The 16,466-nt window shown below is 38.9% G+C and overlaps 2 protein-coding genes across 2 annotated transcripts; both read left to right on the top strand.

Moving 5' to 3' along the window:
- Positions 1-5,460: 5,460 nt before the first annotated feature.
- On the top strand, positions 5,461-7,417 carry LOC121412282. The gene is made up of 3 exons (XM_041605180.1): positions 5,461-5,707; positions 6,052-6,685; positions 7,108-7,417. The coding sequence occupies exons 1-3, from the start codon at positions 5,462-5,464 to the stop codon at positions 7,122-7,124; spliced, it is 897 nt and encodes a 298-aa protein (XP_041461114.1). The 5' UTR covers position 5,461; the 3' UTR covers positions 7,125-7,417.
- Positions 7,418-12,556: 5,139 nt separating this feature from the next.
- On the top strand, positions 12,557-15,920 carry LOC121412137 (PE-PGRS family protein PE_PGRS16-like). The gene is made up of 4 exons (XM_041605043.1): positions 12,557-13,298; positions 13,730-14,260; positions 14,702-14,757; positions 15,912-15,920. Exons 1-4 carry the CDS (start codon positions 12,557-12,559, stop codon positions 15,918-15,920), a joined length of 1,338 nt encoding a protein of 445 aa, XP_041460977.1.
- Positions 15,921-16,466: the final 546 nt, after the last annotated feature.

Below are 16,466 nucleotides of genomic sequence, written 5' to 3'. Positions count from 1 at the left end.
TCTCTTGCGTTCGGCCCATGAACGTACCCCATTCAAATAATACTCATTTTGCTGATTTTGTTTAATTGTTGTATTTATATTTATACATGTGTTTATACACAGCATGCCTTCTTAGGGCATGTTGGAATCTACATGTACTTATTCTGAAGTTATGACGCCATGCCAACAATCATGGTCATATCTGTCAATGCTCACATGGTTCTTTCGACAAACGCGGTACCTCAGCCTCTGATAAATTATATTTTCTTTGAAGCGTTCATATCAAAAGAAACTTCCAAAATCTGTTGGAATTGCTTTATACCATAAGTTGAACCTTCAAAATATCATTCTGGTTACATAATAATTCATTTTGAGAAAATCGCTTTTATGTGATTAAGCGCCTCACGGGGGCATAGGATTTCCAGAAGCAAGTAAAGGGTTACAATCAAACGCAACTGAAAGAATCGACCGCAATTTTTTTTTTCTTCAACAAAAGTATCGGGTTTGCGACAGGCGTTTAGAATTGGCGGTTTAGATGCACACATTTTGTAACGGTCCCCAGATAAATTAGGGGTGTAGGACTACTAATGAATCTGTTCTCACCATAAATAGTAAGACTGTAAGACTTTGCGAGGTCAATAGTAATGCCGATCCCACGGATCCACCATCGCCTTGATTTTCAACCGTGAACTACACTTCGACGTGTTCGACAGAGATCGTGTTGCATGATTTAGTTATCTTATTCAAATCCAATATATTAAGTCATAGCAATGCAAGTTATCATGGGGTTCATCTGACGGCCCCATGGCATTTGCTTTGGTGACAATTGCTCTGCAAATTCCACGCATTACAGGACAAGTCCACCCCAACAAAAACTTGATTTGAATAAAAAGAGAAAAATTCAACAAGCATAACACTCAAAATTTCATCAAAATCGGATGTAAATCAAGAAAGTTATGACATTTTAAAGTTTCGCTTATTTTTAACAAAACAGTGATATGAACGAGCCAGTTGCATCCAAATGAGAGAGTTGATGATGTCACTCACTCACTGTTTCTTTTTTTTTTATTGTTTGAAATATGAAATATTATGATTTTCTCGTCATTGTCATTTGAACTGAAGTTTCATTCCTCCCTGAACACATGGAATTCCATTATTTTAACATTTTGTGCGTCAGGCAAGGAGGTCCTAATCATCAAATTCGTAAAAATTGAAATATTGTATAAGTCAAACAATAAAAAACAAAAGAAATAGTGAGTGAGTGACATCATCGACTCTCTCATTTGGATGTAACTGGCTCGTTCATATAACTATTTTGTTAAAAATAAGCGAAACTTTGAAATGTCATAACTTTCTTATTTTACATCCGATTTTGATGAAATCTTCAGCATTGTGCTTGTCTGATTTTTCTCTATCGATTCAAATCAACATTTTTCTGAGGTGGACTTGACCCTTAATGGAGTGACCAACTTCTACCGTGGATTTAACACTATATCCTACCTTAAACCCTATTGCAACCCTGACTCTAGACGACATAAAGCCCGGTGCGAATGTCGTGTCACCAAAGGGGTTGTCCACCACAAGAAAAGTTTATTTGAATAAGAAGAGAAAAATCCAACAAGCGTACAACTTAATATTTCATCAAAATCAGATGTAAAATAAGAAAGTTATGACATTTTCAATTAATTCATTTTCAATTAATTTCCCAACACTCTTATAAACGCATCCTTATCGATATGCAAATGAGGGGACTGATGACACCATCAGTTTATTATGAAATATTATAATTAACTCTTCATTGTCATGTGAAACAAAGCTGTGTTCCTCCTGAAAATGAGGAATTACTAGTCAATATGATCCTTATTGTCAAATTTGTCAAATTTGAAATTATGTTCAATTCAAACAATAAAAAACAAAACGAAATGGTAAATAAGGGAAATCATCGACTCTCTAATTTGCATGTCACTCAGTTTTGCATATAACTGTTTTGTGAGAAATAAGCGAAACGTTAAAATTTCATAACTTTGACATTTTCAGCGTTATGCTTGTTTTGTTATCAACATTTTTTTTAACTGGGGTGGATCTGACCTTTAATCTTGCATCTAAAATTATCAAGCTAGGTCTTTTGATATCATGTACTTGGGTAAAACCCTGCGGCATATTTTGTACACCTAGTCGCACACTTTATTTTCACCCCCCCCCCCCCCTTCGCAAATAATCACCCGCTCATTATTTCATACTCACACACCCCCCCTTGCACATCCCAAAACGCACACCAAAACACCCATCCTCCACACCCTCACACTTTTTTTAAAATTATTTTTATTGTAGTGGCGTGGTGAGACAACTATTTTCACCGGTCCAAACATGGTATATGGCAAAAAATTTGAGCTTTTCAATACATGCAGCTAATTTTGTGATAGATTTTGACAATTTAGAATATAATATTATATTTCACCTATATTGTTATTCAGTTTTCCTCTTATTTTTCTTAGTGGTGAACTTTCTTTGGGGATCTGGTACCCAAGACCCCCCCCCCCATCTATACGCCATTGATCACATGTGCAATTTACAAATAAATCAATAAGCATAGCTGCATCATATAGCAATGGATTTGATGGGAACTTAATGATATGACTTTGACTGTCAAGGAATATCTAGTAATAATTTGAACGAAAGCTTATTTCATTTTCGGTAATAACAAGAACCTACGATATTCATGATCTTCCTGTCAACTGGTTATAAACAAGTCATTATGCCGATTTCCTAATTGACTTTAATAATAATTACTCTCATTTATATTACTTGTACCGAAAAGGATGGCATATTAGATGGAAATTTAATATGATATAAAGAATCCCTGATAAATGACTTTTAATTTTTTTTATGACTTTTAATGATTTTCATAAAGGAGTTGAAACTTGTGTAACGTTTGATTTTCTCTGAAAACATGTTAAACTAAAAACCTATCCATCGAGTCATAACATTCAAAAAAAGAATTTATATAACTCTTTCTCCAGACGTAACCGATCAAATCATGGCATTTACTTACATAAAAAAAAACTTGTATGATAATTTTGTATTGCTTTCAAAATGTATAGGATTTTTAGATTTTGCTTTTTGTCATTTATTAATCCAACCACATGTTCATGTCCATGTGAATCACTACTGTATGTGAAGACCCTAGGTCAAATGAACAATAACTACGAATGAATGTGACAAAATCAAATCGTAGATAGATGCTTCTGTGTCGCATACATTCAATGTTCATTTGCACGCGGAGATGTCCATGTGATCTATGCAAGTAATGGCAAACATCTACGGAAATAATTAAGGAATAATTATTTAATTCGACCTAGACAGTCTTCTATCACATTATCTGCACCCATCATCTCTTGCTTTCTCCCTTTTCGCCTTTCCTTTGTTTCCTTCCAGAATGTTTAACTCTATTTAAGAATAGTTTGCACATACTGACCAAAAAATAGATAAATGTTGCTAAATGTTCTTAAGAGGTCAAAGTGTATGAAGTGCTGGATCCGTGGCAAATACAATAAGTATGAAAATTGATGGAGAAGGGTATAAATTCTGAGGATTGGAAGCAATGAGCATCAGTTCCTCCTCAAGGAATAATCAGAGAAACATACATCATAGGGAGATTCGGAAAGGACATTCTTGAAAGCAAGAAAGCAATTCGAGTAACCATGAAGTTTGAACAAAGTGTGTTTGCCTTAGTCTTCCTCAGTTTTCTGATTGGCACCGCAATAACGGCTCCCGGTAAGTATAGTCATTTTGAAAAAAAATATATAATTATAAACGTCATTATTTCCTCCGAAGAAATATTCTAACCAGCAGAGAAGCATGGCTAGATGAAAAAATGTAGGCCTACTTTTCGAAAATCATAATGTCAATTACATAGGGTGTGGAGGAGCCGTGGTGTAGTGGTTCTGACTCTTGCCTTGTAAAAAGAGGGCCGTGCGTTCGAACCCCACCACCGTCTGGCGTCCTTTGGCAAGGCGTTAATCCACGCTTTGCCACGCTTTGCCACTCTCGACCCGGGTGCTAAATGGGTACCCGGTAGGATGTAAAAGTCAGTTTAACATGTCCAGTACTGTGTGTGCCTCACCGGCGACTGACTGGAATACTCCCCAGGGAGTGTAGGATGTGTGTGGGGATGACTGATTGAATCCCACGACCGGGGTCATGTATCTGCATGTGAAGCGCCTAGACACGTCGTTCCGATGTAAAGCGCTATATAAAAGCGGATTATTATTAATCAGGTGAGCGAAGTCAAAGTATTTCACTTTCTACGCTATGTATAAGAAAAGTTTAAATAAGTAGCATTTTTAAAACGATTATTCAAACATGTTTTAAAAACAAGCGTATTATTTTAGCGTATTATATCAGTTTAGAAATAACTTGTATGTGTTTTTTTTTCAAAAAGAGAAACAGCCACAACATCCTAAGAAAGGATCATGATGATAAGATCGATGATTAATTTTGAAACTAGATTAAAGAAAGCAAAGCATCCACGATCTCCCTATCATATTTTCTCTCCTACACCGTTACAGCATGCGGTGGAGGTGGCGCCTGCGGTGATGGTAGCGGTGGTGGAGGAGGTGGATGTGGAGGAGGCGGATGCGGCGGGAGCGGTGGTGGAGGCGATGGAAGCGGTGCAGGACACGGCTATGGAGGTAAATATACTGACTACATTCATAAAACTGAATCAAAGTTGGTAAATGTAAAAATGTGTTGCCTTCCGAAATTGGAGCATGGATCTATTACACTCTAAAAAAATGAAGTGCTAATTCAGCTCTTAAAGAGCGTGTATAGTGACTGCACTTCGGAGTGCTGATTTTTCTCGTTCAAATTTGAACTAGACAAATCAGCACTCCGAAGTGCAGTCACTAAACACGCTCTTTAAGAGCTAAATTAGCACTTCATTTTTAGAGTGTAGGATCAATGATTGGAGCTAGTATTTCCATGTTTATGCGATCAAGATAATTTTCATAATAACATTGGAAGCGCATAAAACGTAATCAATTATTCTCCACTAAACAAATTGTGTACACTGTACCTAAACGAGCATACATGTAGTTTGAAATCACACTTCGCAACCCAGTTTCCTTAATATATATTTTTTCAACGCTTTGAAGAAGCTGATGGCAAATTGATAATCCCAACCACAGCGATAAACGAAAAAACCCCAGAAAATAATAATTCAAAATCTGCCAACATCAAGACACAATTCATTACTATCTACCATACATCTAATCTTTGATATGAATTATTATGTCAAATTCTTTTGATTCACGTACAGGAGGGGGCAGCAGTAGCAGCAGCGAAAGCGGTGGTGGAAGTGGAGGAGGATGGGGTGGAGGAAGTGGAGCCGATGGCGGAAGTGGAGGTGGTGGAGACGGTGGAGCAAGTGGAGGCGATGGAGGTGGCGGTGATGGTGGTGCTGATGGCGGAGACGGAGGAGCTGATGGAGCCGATGGTGGCGGAGATGGAGGGGATGCAGCAGATGCGAGTGGAGGAGATGGAGCAGGTGGAGCTTTCGCCCCTGGAGTCGGTGGAGCCGGTCGTGCACCTGGTGGTGGCGCCGCTTTCGCTCCTGGCGGTGGCGCCGCTTTCGCTCCTGGCGGTGGCGCCGCTTTCGCTCCTGGTGGTGGCGCCGCTTTCGCCCCCGGTGGACATGGTGGAGCTTACGCCCCTGCTGGAGGCTCATCGGGTATGATATTCTTTTTATTTATATTTCATCTTTTAAAGACTTATAAAAAATCATTGTCATTATACTTGATAACATGGATCAACGAAGTAATGATCCTAAACAACTGATGAGTTTTTCGTACGTTCGACTTTCAGATCAGATGCGTGCAACCATCTTTAAGAAACAAATCATCAAAACCACTACAGATATATGTTATGATTGCTCTTTCTAAATGGTAGATTATTTAGTAGCATCATTTTTAAATAGTTTTTTTTTCTTCATTATCAAACACTAATTCATTGATTTAATGAACTGAGCGTTCTATTCGGTTTCAAATCAATTTTTTTTTCTTAATTGATTGAAAGGTAATGGAGGTGCTGGAGCTGGTTACGGTGGCGCATGTAACGACGGAGACTCCGGGAATTGTGATGGAGACTCTGGTGAGCATGCCGCAGGATATGTCGGAGCTGCTGCACCTGTTCCTGGTTATGCACCAGCTCCCCATGCACCGGCACCTCATATGCCAGCAGCTGCTCCTCTACCTCCTGCAGCCGCGCCCGCTCCTCCAGGATTCGCCCCACCTCCTGCCCAAGCTCCATACGCACCTTCACCACCCGTGTACAGCCCACCGGTTTACGCACCAAGTGCGCCAGTTCCAGCAGCCCCACGAGCACCCGTCCCAGCACCTCGAGCACCAATTCCTGCCCCAGCTCCAGCTCCGGCTCCTGCTCCAGCCCCTGCACCTGCTCCGGCACCCGCACCAGCACCCGCACCCGGAGCTCCAGATGGCAGTGGAGAAAACGGTAACGGTGGTGGTGACAACGGTGGCGATAACGGCGATAACGGTGATAACGGCGATAACGGCGACAATGGAGATAACGGTGACAATGGGGATAACGGCGATAACGGCAGCGGTGCTGATAACGGAAACGGAGGAGACAACGGTGGAAGTTGTGACGCTCAGGGGATTGGCGGCAATGCTTGTAACGCAGCTTAAGGGTAAGTGATGTCTCATGTCTGCAATGTCCCACATAATGTCCCCCATGAACTCTCGATGTCCCAGAGCAAAAAGTTCACGCAAAGTTCACGCAAACACCAAAACAAAACTAATTGAAATAAATGCATGAATTAATTAATATGACATGTGTATAATGGAACTAAATTTCTTTAATTTTTATGTATAGGCATACTGAAAATAATAATTCATACGGCAACTTTTAATTACTCTATACTTTTTACAGAAATGATCATTTTTTATTTAGGAAAAAATGTAATATTTCCATACATCTTCATTGCGAATCAAAATAGAGATCACATTAAGTCACCGAAAAAGTAATGAAATTACATTCTTGTGTAATATTATTTTCTTCTCTCAGTAATTTGACTTTTCTTCATTGATTTCCAATTTTCATTTCATGCAGAACTTGTGCTGAGCTGACTACGTAGGAAGCAAGCAAACAAGGCGGTCAAGGTGGTGAATTATTCCACGCCAACTAGCAACCAGTTGTACCTATAGTCAGGTCGACTTTGTAACTATTTATTGTATTATTTATTATATTTATTTATTATCGTCGTTCCATAGCATGGTCCGACGATTAAAATGAAGAAACAAACGTTTCTGAGTGGTTGTTCACTTTAAAAACTGCAATTTTGAATTATTCTTATTACGTCTTATTGTGAACTGAAGCATTCATTGAATGATAAGTTTTGTGTACCTTAGGTAACGAATGAAAACTCTAACCGCTAATAAACATGTTTAACAATGTAGTAAATTGTATCCGAATCATCATTTGATTAAGTGGGAAAGCTATGAGATCATGTTGAAAGTGTGATAGATGATAACGTGAGCTGATAGTGTGATTAGCAGAGTACGAGTACCATAGTTTTGCGGAGCAATCATGGTGGTGGTTATACAATTATATGAACTGGAGTTAAAGGTATGCTAACGAGAAAGAAAAAAAAAGGAATTCATGATGCATACTTTTCAAAGCAGATGCAAACTGAGAATTATTGAGCAAATAATTGCCTGACGAGAGGTCTTTTAACAAAAAAAAAAACTCTTTGAACATTTTATATATTTTTTTTAAATATACTATTGTCAACTGTTCACAAAAATATTTTGATGTCAATGCACCTTTTAAATACACTACAGTCAGACAGTATATGAAAGACTTCAACTGTTCACAAAAATATTTTGATGTTAATGCATCTTTAAAGTTAGTACACCTTTAAGCACGAGTTCATATTACCGACAAAGAGAAGAGAATAGGAGAATGATTGGGGGAATGAGGCGGATAAGAGAGAGAGGGAGAGACTGGCGGTGTAAAAGACAGGAATTCGCAAACAAGCTGACGACAAATGGGGATAGCAAATTGACTAAGAGATCGGAGAGAGAGAGAAAAAAGAGAAATGTTGAGATGAGAAAAAGAAGGAGACAAATAATTAAGAAAGAGAGAAATGAAAAAGTAAAAAATGGGGAGAGAGTGAGATCACATTAGTATGTATACAGAACATGCTGTAACGGTGTAGGAAAGAATATTGAAGAAGAGAAGGGAAGATGGTTCCTTATACTAAAAATTGGGTTGAATTTGAAAGACCTGTACTCAGTGAAATCAGAATGAGATATAATTACACCGTTGCTTTTTAAATTAATTTTCAAACAGAGAATTTACCAAAGAAAATGCGTATTTTAACCCGATTCTCAGACCATGGACTATCAACCGGGCGGTCACAAAGTGGAGACGTGTGTTTTTGTGGTCTCATACACTACAGTGCGTATCAAAAAAAAACGGGACAGATTTGAAAAGTCTATAAAATATTTGTTTCAAATTATGATTTCTATATTTTGGTGTCAATGTGTGCTCTGGAGTCTTACCCTTTAAATGCCATTAAAATAAGTTAGTTTCGTTCATGCTTGAGCGAACACGGAATGTTTTTGTTTGGGGTAAAAAAGGAGGCTTGCGCCAAAATGATAAATGTGATGGTCGGACTTCTTGCTAATCAGCAGACTTCCTCATAACATTTTCATTATCTTTGCCATAATTTTCGAATTATGCGGTCAAAATTCATTTCCAAATCTACGTATTTGCTTGAATAGTTCTGGTGTTGTCCCTTTTTAATATGTTCTCTTTTACTTTTGAATATTCCTTCTTGAGGCAAGAGCATTTTTTTTAACCAAAGTATGGGAGAGCGTGTTTTTTTTCTTCAAATCCTTTCATTGTGTGCTACAAAGGTTATGGTGTTTTTTAACAGTGGCATACTGAGGGGTGGGGGCTTGGAGTGCCCCCCTCCCCCATTAAAATAATATGACCAAGGAAAAAACGTGGAAAGAAAAATAACAGTAACATAGAAAGTGAAATATGATATAATTTTCTGAATATGATGTCAAAATCACAAAATTTGATATCTTAATAAAAAAGTGGAAATTTTTGCTTGCTCGCTTCACAACTTTTTAAACATTTTACATTTTACCCGATCTGCCATATTTTGCTACTTCAAAATTGACTCAATACACCATTGCCATTAAAGACTTGAATCCTTTCCTGTTTGTCCTGTCAAGCACATAATTAAACTTGGTGAAGGATTCAATAACACCTTGAAAATAGGATTCATGTCTTTTGTAGGTATACCATTACATAAATTGTTTCACATAATAATTATCAAAGGTACCATAACATAATCTGTTTCAAATAATAAAAGGATTTGAATGATTACAAATTCTCCCAATTAATAATGCAAATCCTCTTACTTGGGTTGACAAAAAGTCTCTCTCATTTCCTACTTATGAAGGAAAATTCAAAGGTAAAAGAAGTTTAAATGATAAAACAATATATTTCAGGTAAATATATAAATTTGTAAATGAAATTTGACAGCATAATTCGAAAATTATGGCAAAGATAATGAAAATATCAAGAGGAAGTCTGCTTATTAGCCAAAAGTCTAATCATCAAATTTCTCATTTCTGCCATTTTGGCGCAAGCCTCTTTTTGAGCCCCCGACAAAAACGTCCCGTGTTCGCTCAAGCATGAACAAAATAAAAAATTTTAAATGGCATTTCAAAGATAAGATCTTAGAGCATGTATTAACATCAAAATATAGATATAATAATTTGAAACAAATTTTTTTATAGACTTTTCAAAACTGTCTCGTTTTTTTGATACGCACTGTATAATTGAAATTTAATTAATGTAACCGGCCAATCCAGGCGTATTTTCTGACAAATGTGAGCATAGTACGCTAACCGGGGACGTTTCCCACTGCTATTAGCGCACACCTACATACCCTCACGCACCCTCCCCTACACACACCCACACACACACATACAACTTGAGTTTCTTAATTTGTTAACAAATTTTTCGGCATTACTCCTATTTGTTTAAGATCAGTATGCTCGATCTGTAATGAAAATCATAGATCATAAGTCAGAAAAAAATTGGAACCAGTGGGATTCGAACCTGTCATCTACTGCTTTCCGGGCAGCGACTCAACCACCAGGCTATTCTGGTTCACGGCTAAGCCACGATGAACTGGAATTCAAGTACCCTCGATCCTCTTGTTTCTGATCATTAATATTCAAATACCGTCAGCCGTGGACAATAGATAGTAAATTCAGAGGCTTTTTTTAAAGGAGGAAATTATAATTTGTTAACAAATTTGAAACAAAATGAAACTTGAGTTTCATTGGTCAAATGGAAGTTTTAACAATCATGAGTGTACTATAAAAAACAGTTTAAAATGAGGTTGTAGGATGTCCCCAGTTGTATTGTTAAATGTAAGACGTTAGAAAAAGTTCTCGGATGTCGGGGATTATAAACTCACACCCTCACGCGCCCCCTCCCCCCCCAAAAAACACCCTCACGCATACACATATACACAGAAACACCCTTACCCACACCTCGTCATATACCATACTACTTGTACCCCTTTTTCTTACCTGGATTGTTTAAATGGTTTGTCCGCGTTTTCCATGTTTGTTAAGTACATTCCCCTAACTTCATAATCCAATTTCATCTTTTGGAATGTTTGTTATGCCCATACGTAAGCCATACATTTGGAGTGGATAAGCGAGAGATATATCGATATCTGAATGGCCATGATTCATTCTTGAATTAGTAAAAAAATGAAAAACATTCTTAATCGCCTTTGATAGTTTAGCTACAAACATGTGTCTTCCCTGGCCATGCCAATTGCTGCTAGAAAGTTGGGTGTGTACCATTACGATTTTTGCAAATAAGATAGCAACGAAGGTCTTTATTCGCTACAGCAATTTTCTTCTTTATTCCTTTCTTTTTCTTTTGACCGCTGAACTATTCATGGTCATATCGGAAAATTTGCAATGGAATTAATCTAAGTTTGTTAGCATATGATTTGATTGGACTGAGATTGTGAGAACTATCCACCCAAATCGTGTGATTTGTTTCGTAAATTATTTTCTCCGAATGCAATTCATTATAAATAGAGAACTTGTCTTGTAAGAGGTATCATTTTTTGCTCGTTCGAGCCGTTTTTGAAACACAGGAAATCATCAGGAGAGGAACAGCTTAATAAATCTGTGGAATTATATCATTTAACGAGTAAGTATACTTTATAAATTGGTTTGCATTGGCTCAGTGTTATACGATCACAAGAGCAAATTGAAAAAAAAAAAATGCTTTTCACTTTGATGTGACTTTGTGCATGTGTACGTCGTATTCTTGAAGCAAGTATTCTTTATTATCACACTGAATGTTCTTGAAATGGCATTGGTTGGATCTATGAGATAGTTCAAGCGTCAAACCAGAAAATACCCACCCACATTAGATACTTGCAAATTGTATGACGTCATGGAAAAATCATCATTGAGTAGAAAGTTTATAAGCTGGAATTTCATAAAGATTTGTTAAAAATGTGTACATGGAGGAATCCCATGCATCAAACGAAATGTCAAAGTGAACAAGAAAAAAGAAAAAAAACTGTGCACTGGGAAAATGGACAACAATAATATCGTAACGGGAGTTGTGCACTTCAAACGAAATTCAAACTCTCATCTAGGAATGATTATAAAAAAAGAACATTCCCATCTGAGTGAGTAGTAGCGTAAAATATGGTGGAGGATCTTCGTCGAGCACGTTGATTATCCTCACGGAATATTCTGTTAACTTTGATTGATTTTGTTGATTTTCCTCTTTTGTTTTTCATTGTGTTTTCCTGTTGCAGGCACAATTACCAGCATGAAGCCGGTAGCCGTGTTCGCTCTCCTGGCTTGCCTAGGATTTGTCATAGACAGTGCTGTAGCAGCTCCTAGGTTAAACATGATTACCAAACGTAGGTATCCATCAGGTCATCAGACACACAGGCATACAGACTTAAAAGGAAATACCTATAAAATCCCGATTTTCATCTGGGTTTCTTTTCAACGAAACTTGAAGTTTATCAATGTCTAATGAGTAGATTTGAGCCATTGCTGTGTAAAACGATATCTAGGTATTGAATTATCGTGAGTTTTTTTTTAATCAAGAAACATTATAATATGGCTTGCGGAAATGGTTACCTCATCGGTGGTGCGCTATTTTAATAGTTTTATTGCAGCGACTGATACTAATTGCAATGCGTAATAAACATACCAACTCATGCATTTTTCTCAAGACTCAGGATATAGTTATTGATGTATATATAAATAGTTATTGTTTTAATAATATTTCAGTCGTTTATAGTAAGTTGGCGTGATAAAAGTTAAGTTAACAATATTTACAAACTTAAGAATATTGATATGATTTGATTTATTTTTAATTATCATTATGGTTTTTTTTTTTACAGGAGACGGGGATTCTTGCGATGGGGGTAATGGAGACGGGTGTGATGGAGGGGATGGCGGAGGAGACGGTGGTGGAGATGGATGCGATGGTGGTAACGGGGATGGATGTGACGGAGGTGATGGCGGAGACGGTGGAGATGGCGGCGGCGATGGTGGCGGTGATGGAGGTGGTGGTGATGGAGGCGGCAATGGTGGCTGCGACGGTGGAGGTGGTGACTGCGGTGGCGATAATGGTGGAAACGGCGGCGGTGGTGGTGGTGGCGGTGGTGATGGAGGCGGAGGAGATGGAGGTGGTGGTGGAGGAGATGGCGGTGGAGGAGATGGAGGAGGTGGTGACGGTGGTGGTGATGGAGGCGGCGATGGTGGCGGAGACGGTGGTGATGGCGGTGATGGTGGTGCATCTGCTGGTGGAAGTGGAGGCGGGAGCAGCAGCAGCAGCAGTGAAGAGGAAGGCGATGCTGAAGGCGGTGACGGAGGTGGATGCGATGGAGGTGATGGTGGATGTGATGGAGGGTGTGACGGTGGAGACGGAGGTTGTGATGCCGGCGACGGGGGCGATGGAGGCGACGGAGGAGATTGCAGCGGTAACAACTGTGATGGTGGAGATGGCGGAGACGGTGGAGGCGACTGTGGAGGCGGCGATTGCGGAGGGGATGGTGGTGGCGACTGTGGCGGCGATTGTGGTGGAGATGGTGGTGACGGCGGTGGAGACTGTGGCGGAGATTGTGGGGGTGGTGACGGTGGTGGAGATGGCGGATGTGGAGGTGATGGCGGGTGTGACGGAGGTGATGGTGGCGATGCTGGTGGAGCTTCGGGTAAGTTTGAAATTCTTCTTTGTCGATTTTGTCATGATTGCGGGGATATGCTGATAGGAAGGGGGGAAGACGATCAAGGTGCGAAGTTACATTTTCTCTCAATCAAATAATAGGGGAAATAAGTAGCTGCATCAACCCAGACCTCTCTTTTTACGTACTTTTTACTCTTTCTGGGTTTTTGTTCTAGATCTCCATTTTTTTAAGAATAAAAAGAAATATAGTAATTTGTGGTTGAATTATGATTTACTCCTGTTTATACATATCTGAAGTGACGAACATGGTCTGGACTTTACTCTGTTAAAATATGTAATTTTACTTTGTTACAAGAAAATATATTGTAATCATAACATAGGAAGTGCGTGCAATGCATCGACAAAACGGCATTATAAATGATTCCTTCTTTCACATTTCTTATTTACCCTTGATCTGCATTAGCTGCTGACGGTGGAGGCGGATGCACAGGAGGAGGAGGAAGCAGTAGCAGCAGTGAAGAAGAATGTGATGGTGGAGATGGAGGTGACGGAGGTGATGGTGGTGGAGATGGTGGAGGCGATGGTGGAGGCGATGGCGGTGGCGATGGGGGTGGCGACGGTGGTTATGAAGAAAGCAGCGTAGACCCCTCAGGTGGAAGCGTCAACAATGTATTCCCTCCTTCTCGCCCTCAGTACATCCCAATCTACATCCCCAGGTGGGTCGGTGGGCATAGTGGCGGAGACGGTGATGGTGGTGACGGAGGTGATGGCGGAGATGGTGGTGATGGCGGAGATGGTGGTTGCGATGGCAACGGAGGCGAGGGATGCGATGGTGGTGATGGTGGTGATGGAGGAGGAGGGGATGGAGGAGATGGCGGTTGCAACCTGGCTGGTGGTGACTTATGTGACGCTGGAGGGAATGGAGTTGGTGGTATCGAAGAGAGAACTGGAGCTGGCGGTAATGGCGGCGGGAACGGCGGTGGAGGAAACGGTGGTAAGGAATATGTGAGGATTTTATCACAATATTACATTGGCATGACAAAACTATCTTACTAATTGATTATTATATCGCTTTTCATATGGCTTTAAACTGGTGTAAACTGTGGATGGTTGCATCAAAGCTATCATAGGATAGGGAATATTACAAACAGGCTGTTGAAATCCATCCATTTTTCAACTGATGTCTAAAATGAAATATTTGAAAAAAAAATAATGACATCGAAATTATGGCTTAGGCACTTACAATAGGTTTTTTAAAATAAAATAAAATGAAACAAAACTTACATTCTGGTTTTATAAGTGGTGCATTTGTTAATACCCGCTCTCTATTCTCGAACGAGTATTCTATGAATGAACATATACGAAACCAAAACATTACTATGTCATAGCAGAAATTCTTGTAAATTCTACAGAAATTATTTCTGCATCAATACAGGTTCCACCAGACTTGGATGTACTAAATGCCCAGCAAATATGGTAAAGCAGTACAAGGTATGTGGTTCTGACGGAAAGACCTACGAAAGTCCATGTCACCTAAGCTACGAAGCCTGTTCCAAAGCCAACAAGAAGCTTACGATGACCAAAATAGGGCGCTGCTAAAATGGTGAGTTCCCATGCCTCTCTCAGTACAATATAGGTCCATGGTACCATGGTTCAATGGTTAGTAGATAATCTGCATACATTCGTAATTCCGAAGCTTCGTTATTCCGAAGGTTCGGATATTCCGAACGTTCGTTATTCCGAAGGTTAGTTAGTCCGAAAACGAAATGAGGTTCGTAATTCCGAAGGTTCGTTAGTCCGAAAACGAAGTGAGGTTCGTAATTCCGAAGGTTCGTTAATCCGAAAACGAAATGAGGTTCGTAATTCCGAAGGTTCGTTTGTCCGAAAACGAAATGATTAACGAACCCTTTTACGTTTTCGGATTAACGAACATCGAGGTATGGGCAATTTACGTGTTTCGGAATTACGAACCTTCGGAATTGCGAAGTGTGACCAGATAATCATCCATAGGAACTTTTCGAACATGAAAGAGCAAAATTTTTTATACCTCTTGGTGGAATACTCCACATGGAGAAGAGAACGTGCATACACATGTACGTAATGACCAAGGGGATTATATCATGAGATTTTAGGCTGCATTTTGTCGAACTTCATATCATAACTCTATAATGTACTACACACATACAGTTTTGAGGTCGCTGCTGTATAACGGTTCTCTTCAAACTGAATCAGAATACCCTGCACTATAACTCGTATTATATTAATTTGAACATGCATAAATTAGGTAATCGATAAATGCAGTCTGTACCGCGTAAGTGACACCAAGAAGAATAAACTCGTTGAAAGAACTATTTTACCCAAATAGGTGAATTATTGCTTGGGTGATGGCTTCCTACTCATATAACGGTCGTCTATTGTATTTTCATGATATTGTGATTCACTATACCGATTTGTATCTACTAAGTTATATCAAACATAACATCATTGATGATCTGCGCGTAAGATTACGCGTTATCATTATTATAGTTTAATCTACTGTTATCAGCAGTACTTCAATGATGTTCACATTTTTAAGCTTTATGAAATTAATATTTTGTATCATTATTGTATTTTATCTTGTCACTTTCCTATTTTTTTTTTTTCAGGAACAGTGATGGAGTTCAGTCATTTGTTACGTAATCTGAAGACTGGAAGCATACAACCGTATGATGTACTATCTCCACAATTTGAATTAAATAACACAAGTCATTGATCTCATGTATATTTGTTTCGACCCTCTGCTTTCATGAGTTCCCTCTTTGTTCTGTTGGTGATGTGATACCCGGCATTTTAACCCTCCTTACGCACTTGTTACTAACTACATTGTAGTTTGCCTTTTTCATGTCAAATCTTTTTCCTTTTTTGTTTGTCCAAGTTTTGTACTTTGTTTTTTTATTACGTTGATTTTATTTCTGTTTTGCTTTGCTGTATGATTTTGTTTCTAGTGTCTTATTTATTTGCATTCCTATGCATAGAAAAATAAATTGTTTTGAAAAATCATAACGTGTACTATATTATATGTTTCATCTCATTTGTTAATGAAGACTAATGATTGGAGTAGTTGATTGTGGTCTAAACTGTCATGGTGATGGCGATAATCTTGATGTTTGTGGTGGTGGCGATGACGGTGGTGGTGATGATGATGGTGATGATAATAATGA

Source organism: Lytechinus variegatus, chromosome 3, assembly GCF_018143015.1.
Source record: "Lytechinus variegatus isolate NC3 chromosome 3, Lvar_3.0, whole genome shotgun sequence".
Taxonomy (NCBI): Eukaryota; Metazoa; Echinodermata; class Echinoidea; order Temnopleuroida; family Toxopneustidae; genus Lytechinus; species Lytechinus variegatus.
Note: the sequence above shows the minus strand (reverse complement) of the source record. Positions and strands in the feature narration are given on the sequence as shown.

Coding starts and splice junctions, on each gene's coding strand:
- LOC121412137 (XM_041605043.1), top strand. CDS start 12,557: ATGGATGCGATGGTGGTAACGGGGATGGATGTGACGGAGGTGATGGCG. Junction 13,299..13,729: donor GCTGGTGGAGCTTCGGGTAA/GTTTGAAATTCT, acceptor GATCTGCATTAG/CTGCTGACGGTGGAGGCGGA. Junction 14,261..14,701: donor CGGCGGTGGAGGAAACGGTG/GTAAGGAATATG, acceptor GCATCAATACAG/GTTCCACCAGACTTGGATGT.
- LOC121412282 (XM_041605180.1), top strand. CDS start 5,462: ATGGAGCCGATGGTGGCGGAGATGGAGGGGATGCAGCAGATGCGAGTG. Junction 5,708..6,051: donor CCCTGCTGGAGGCTCATCGG/GTATGATATTCT, acceptor ATTGATTGAAAG/GTAATGGAGGTGCTGGAGCT.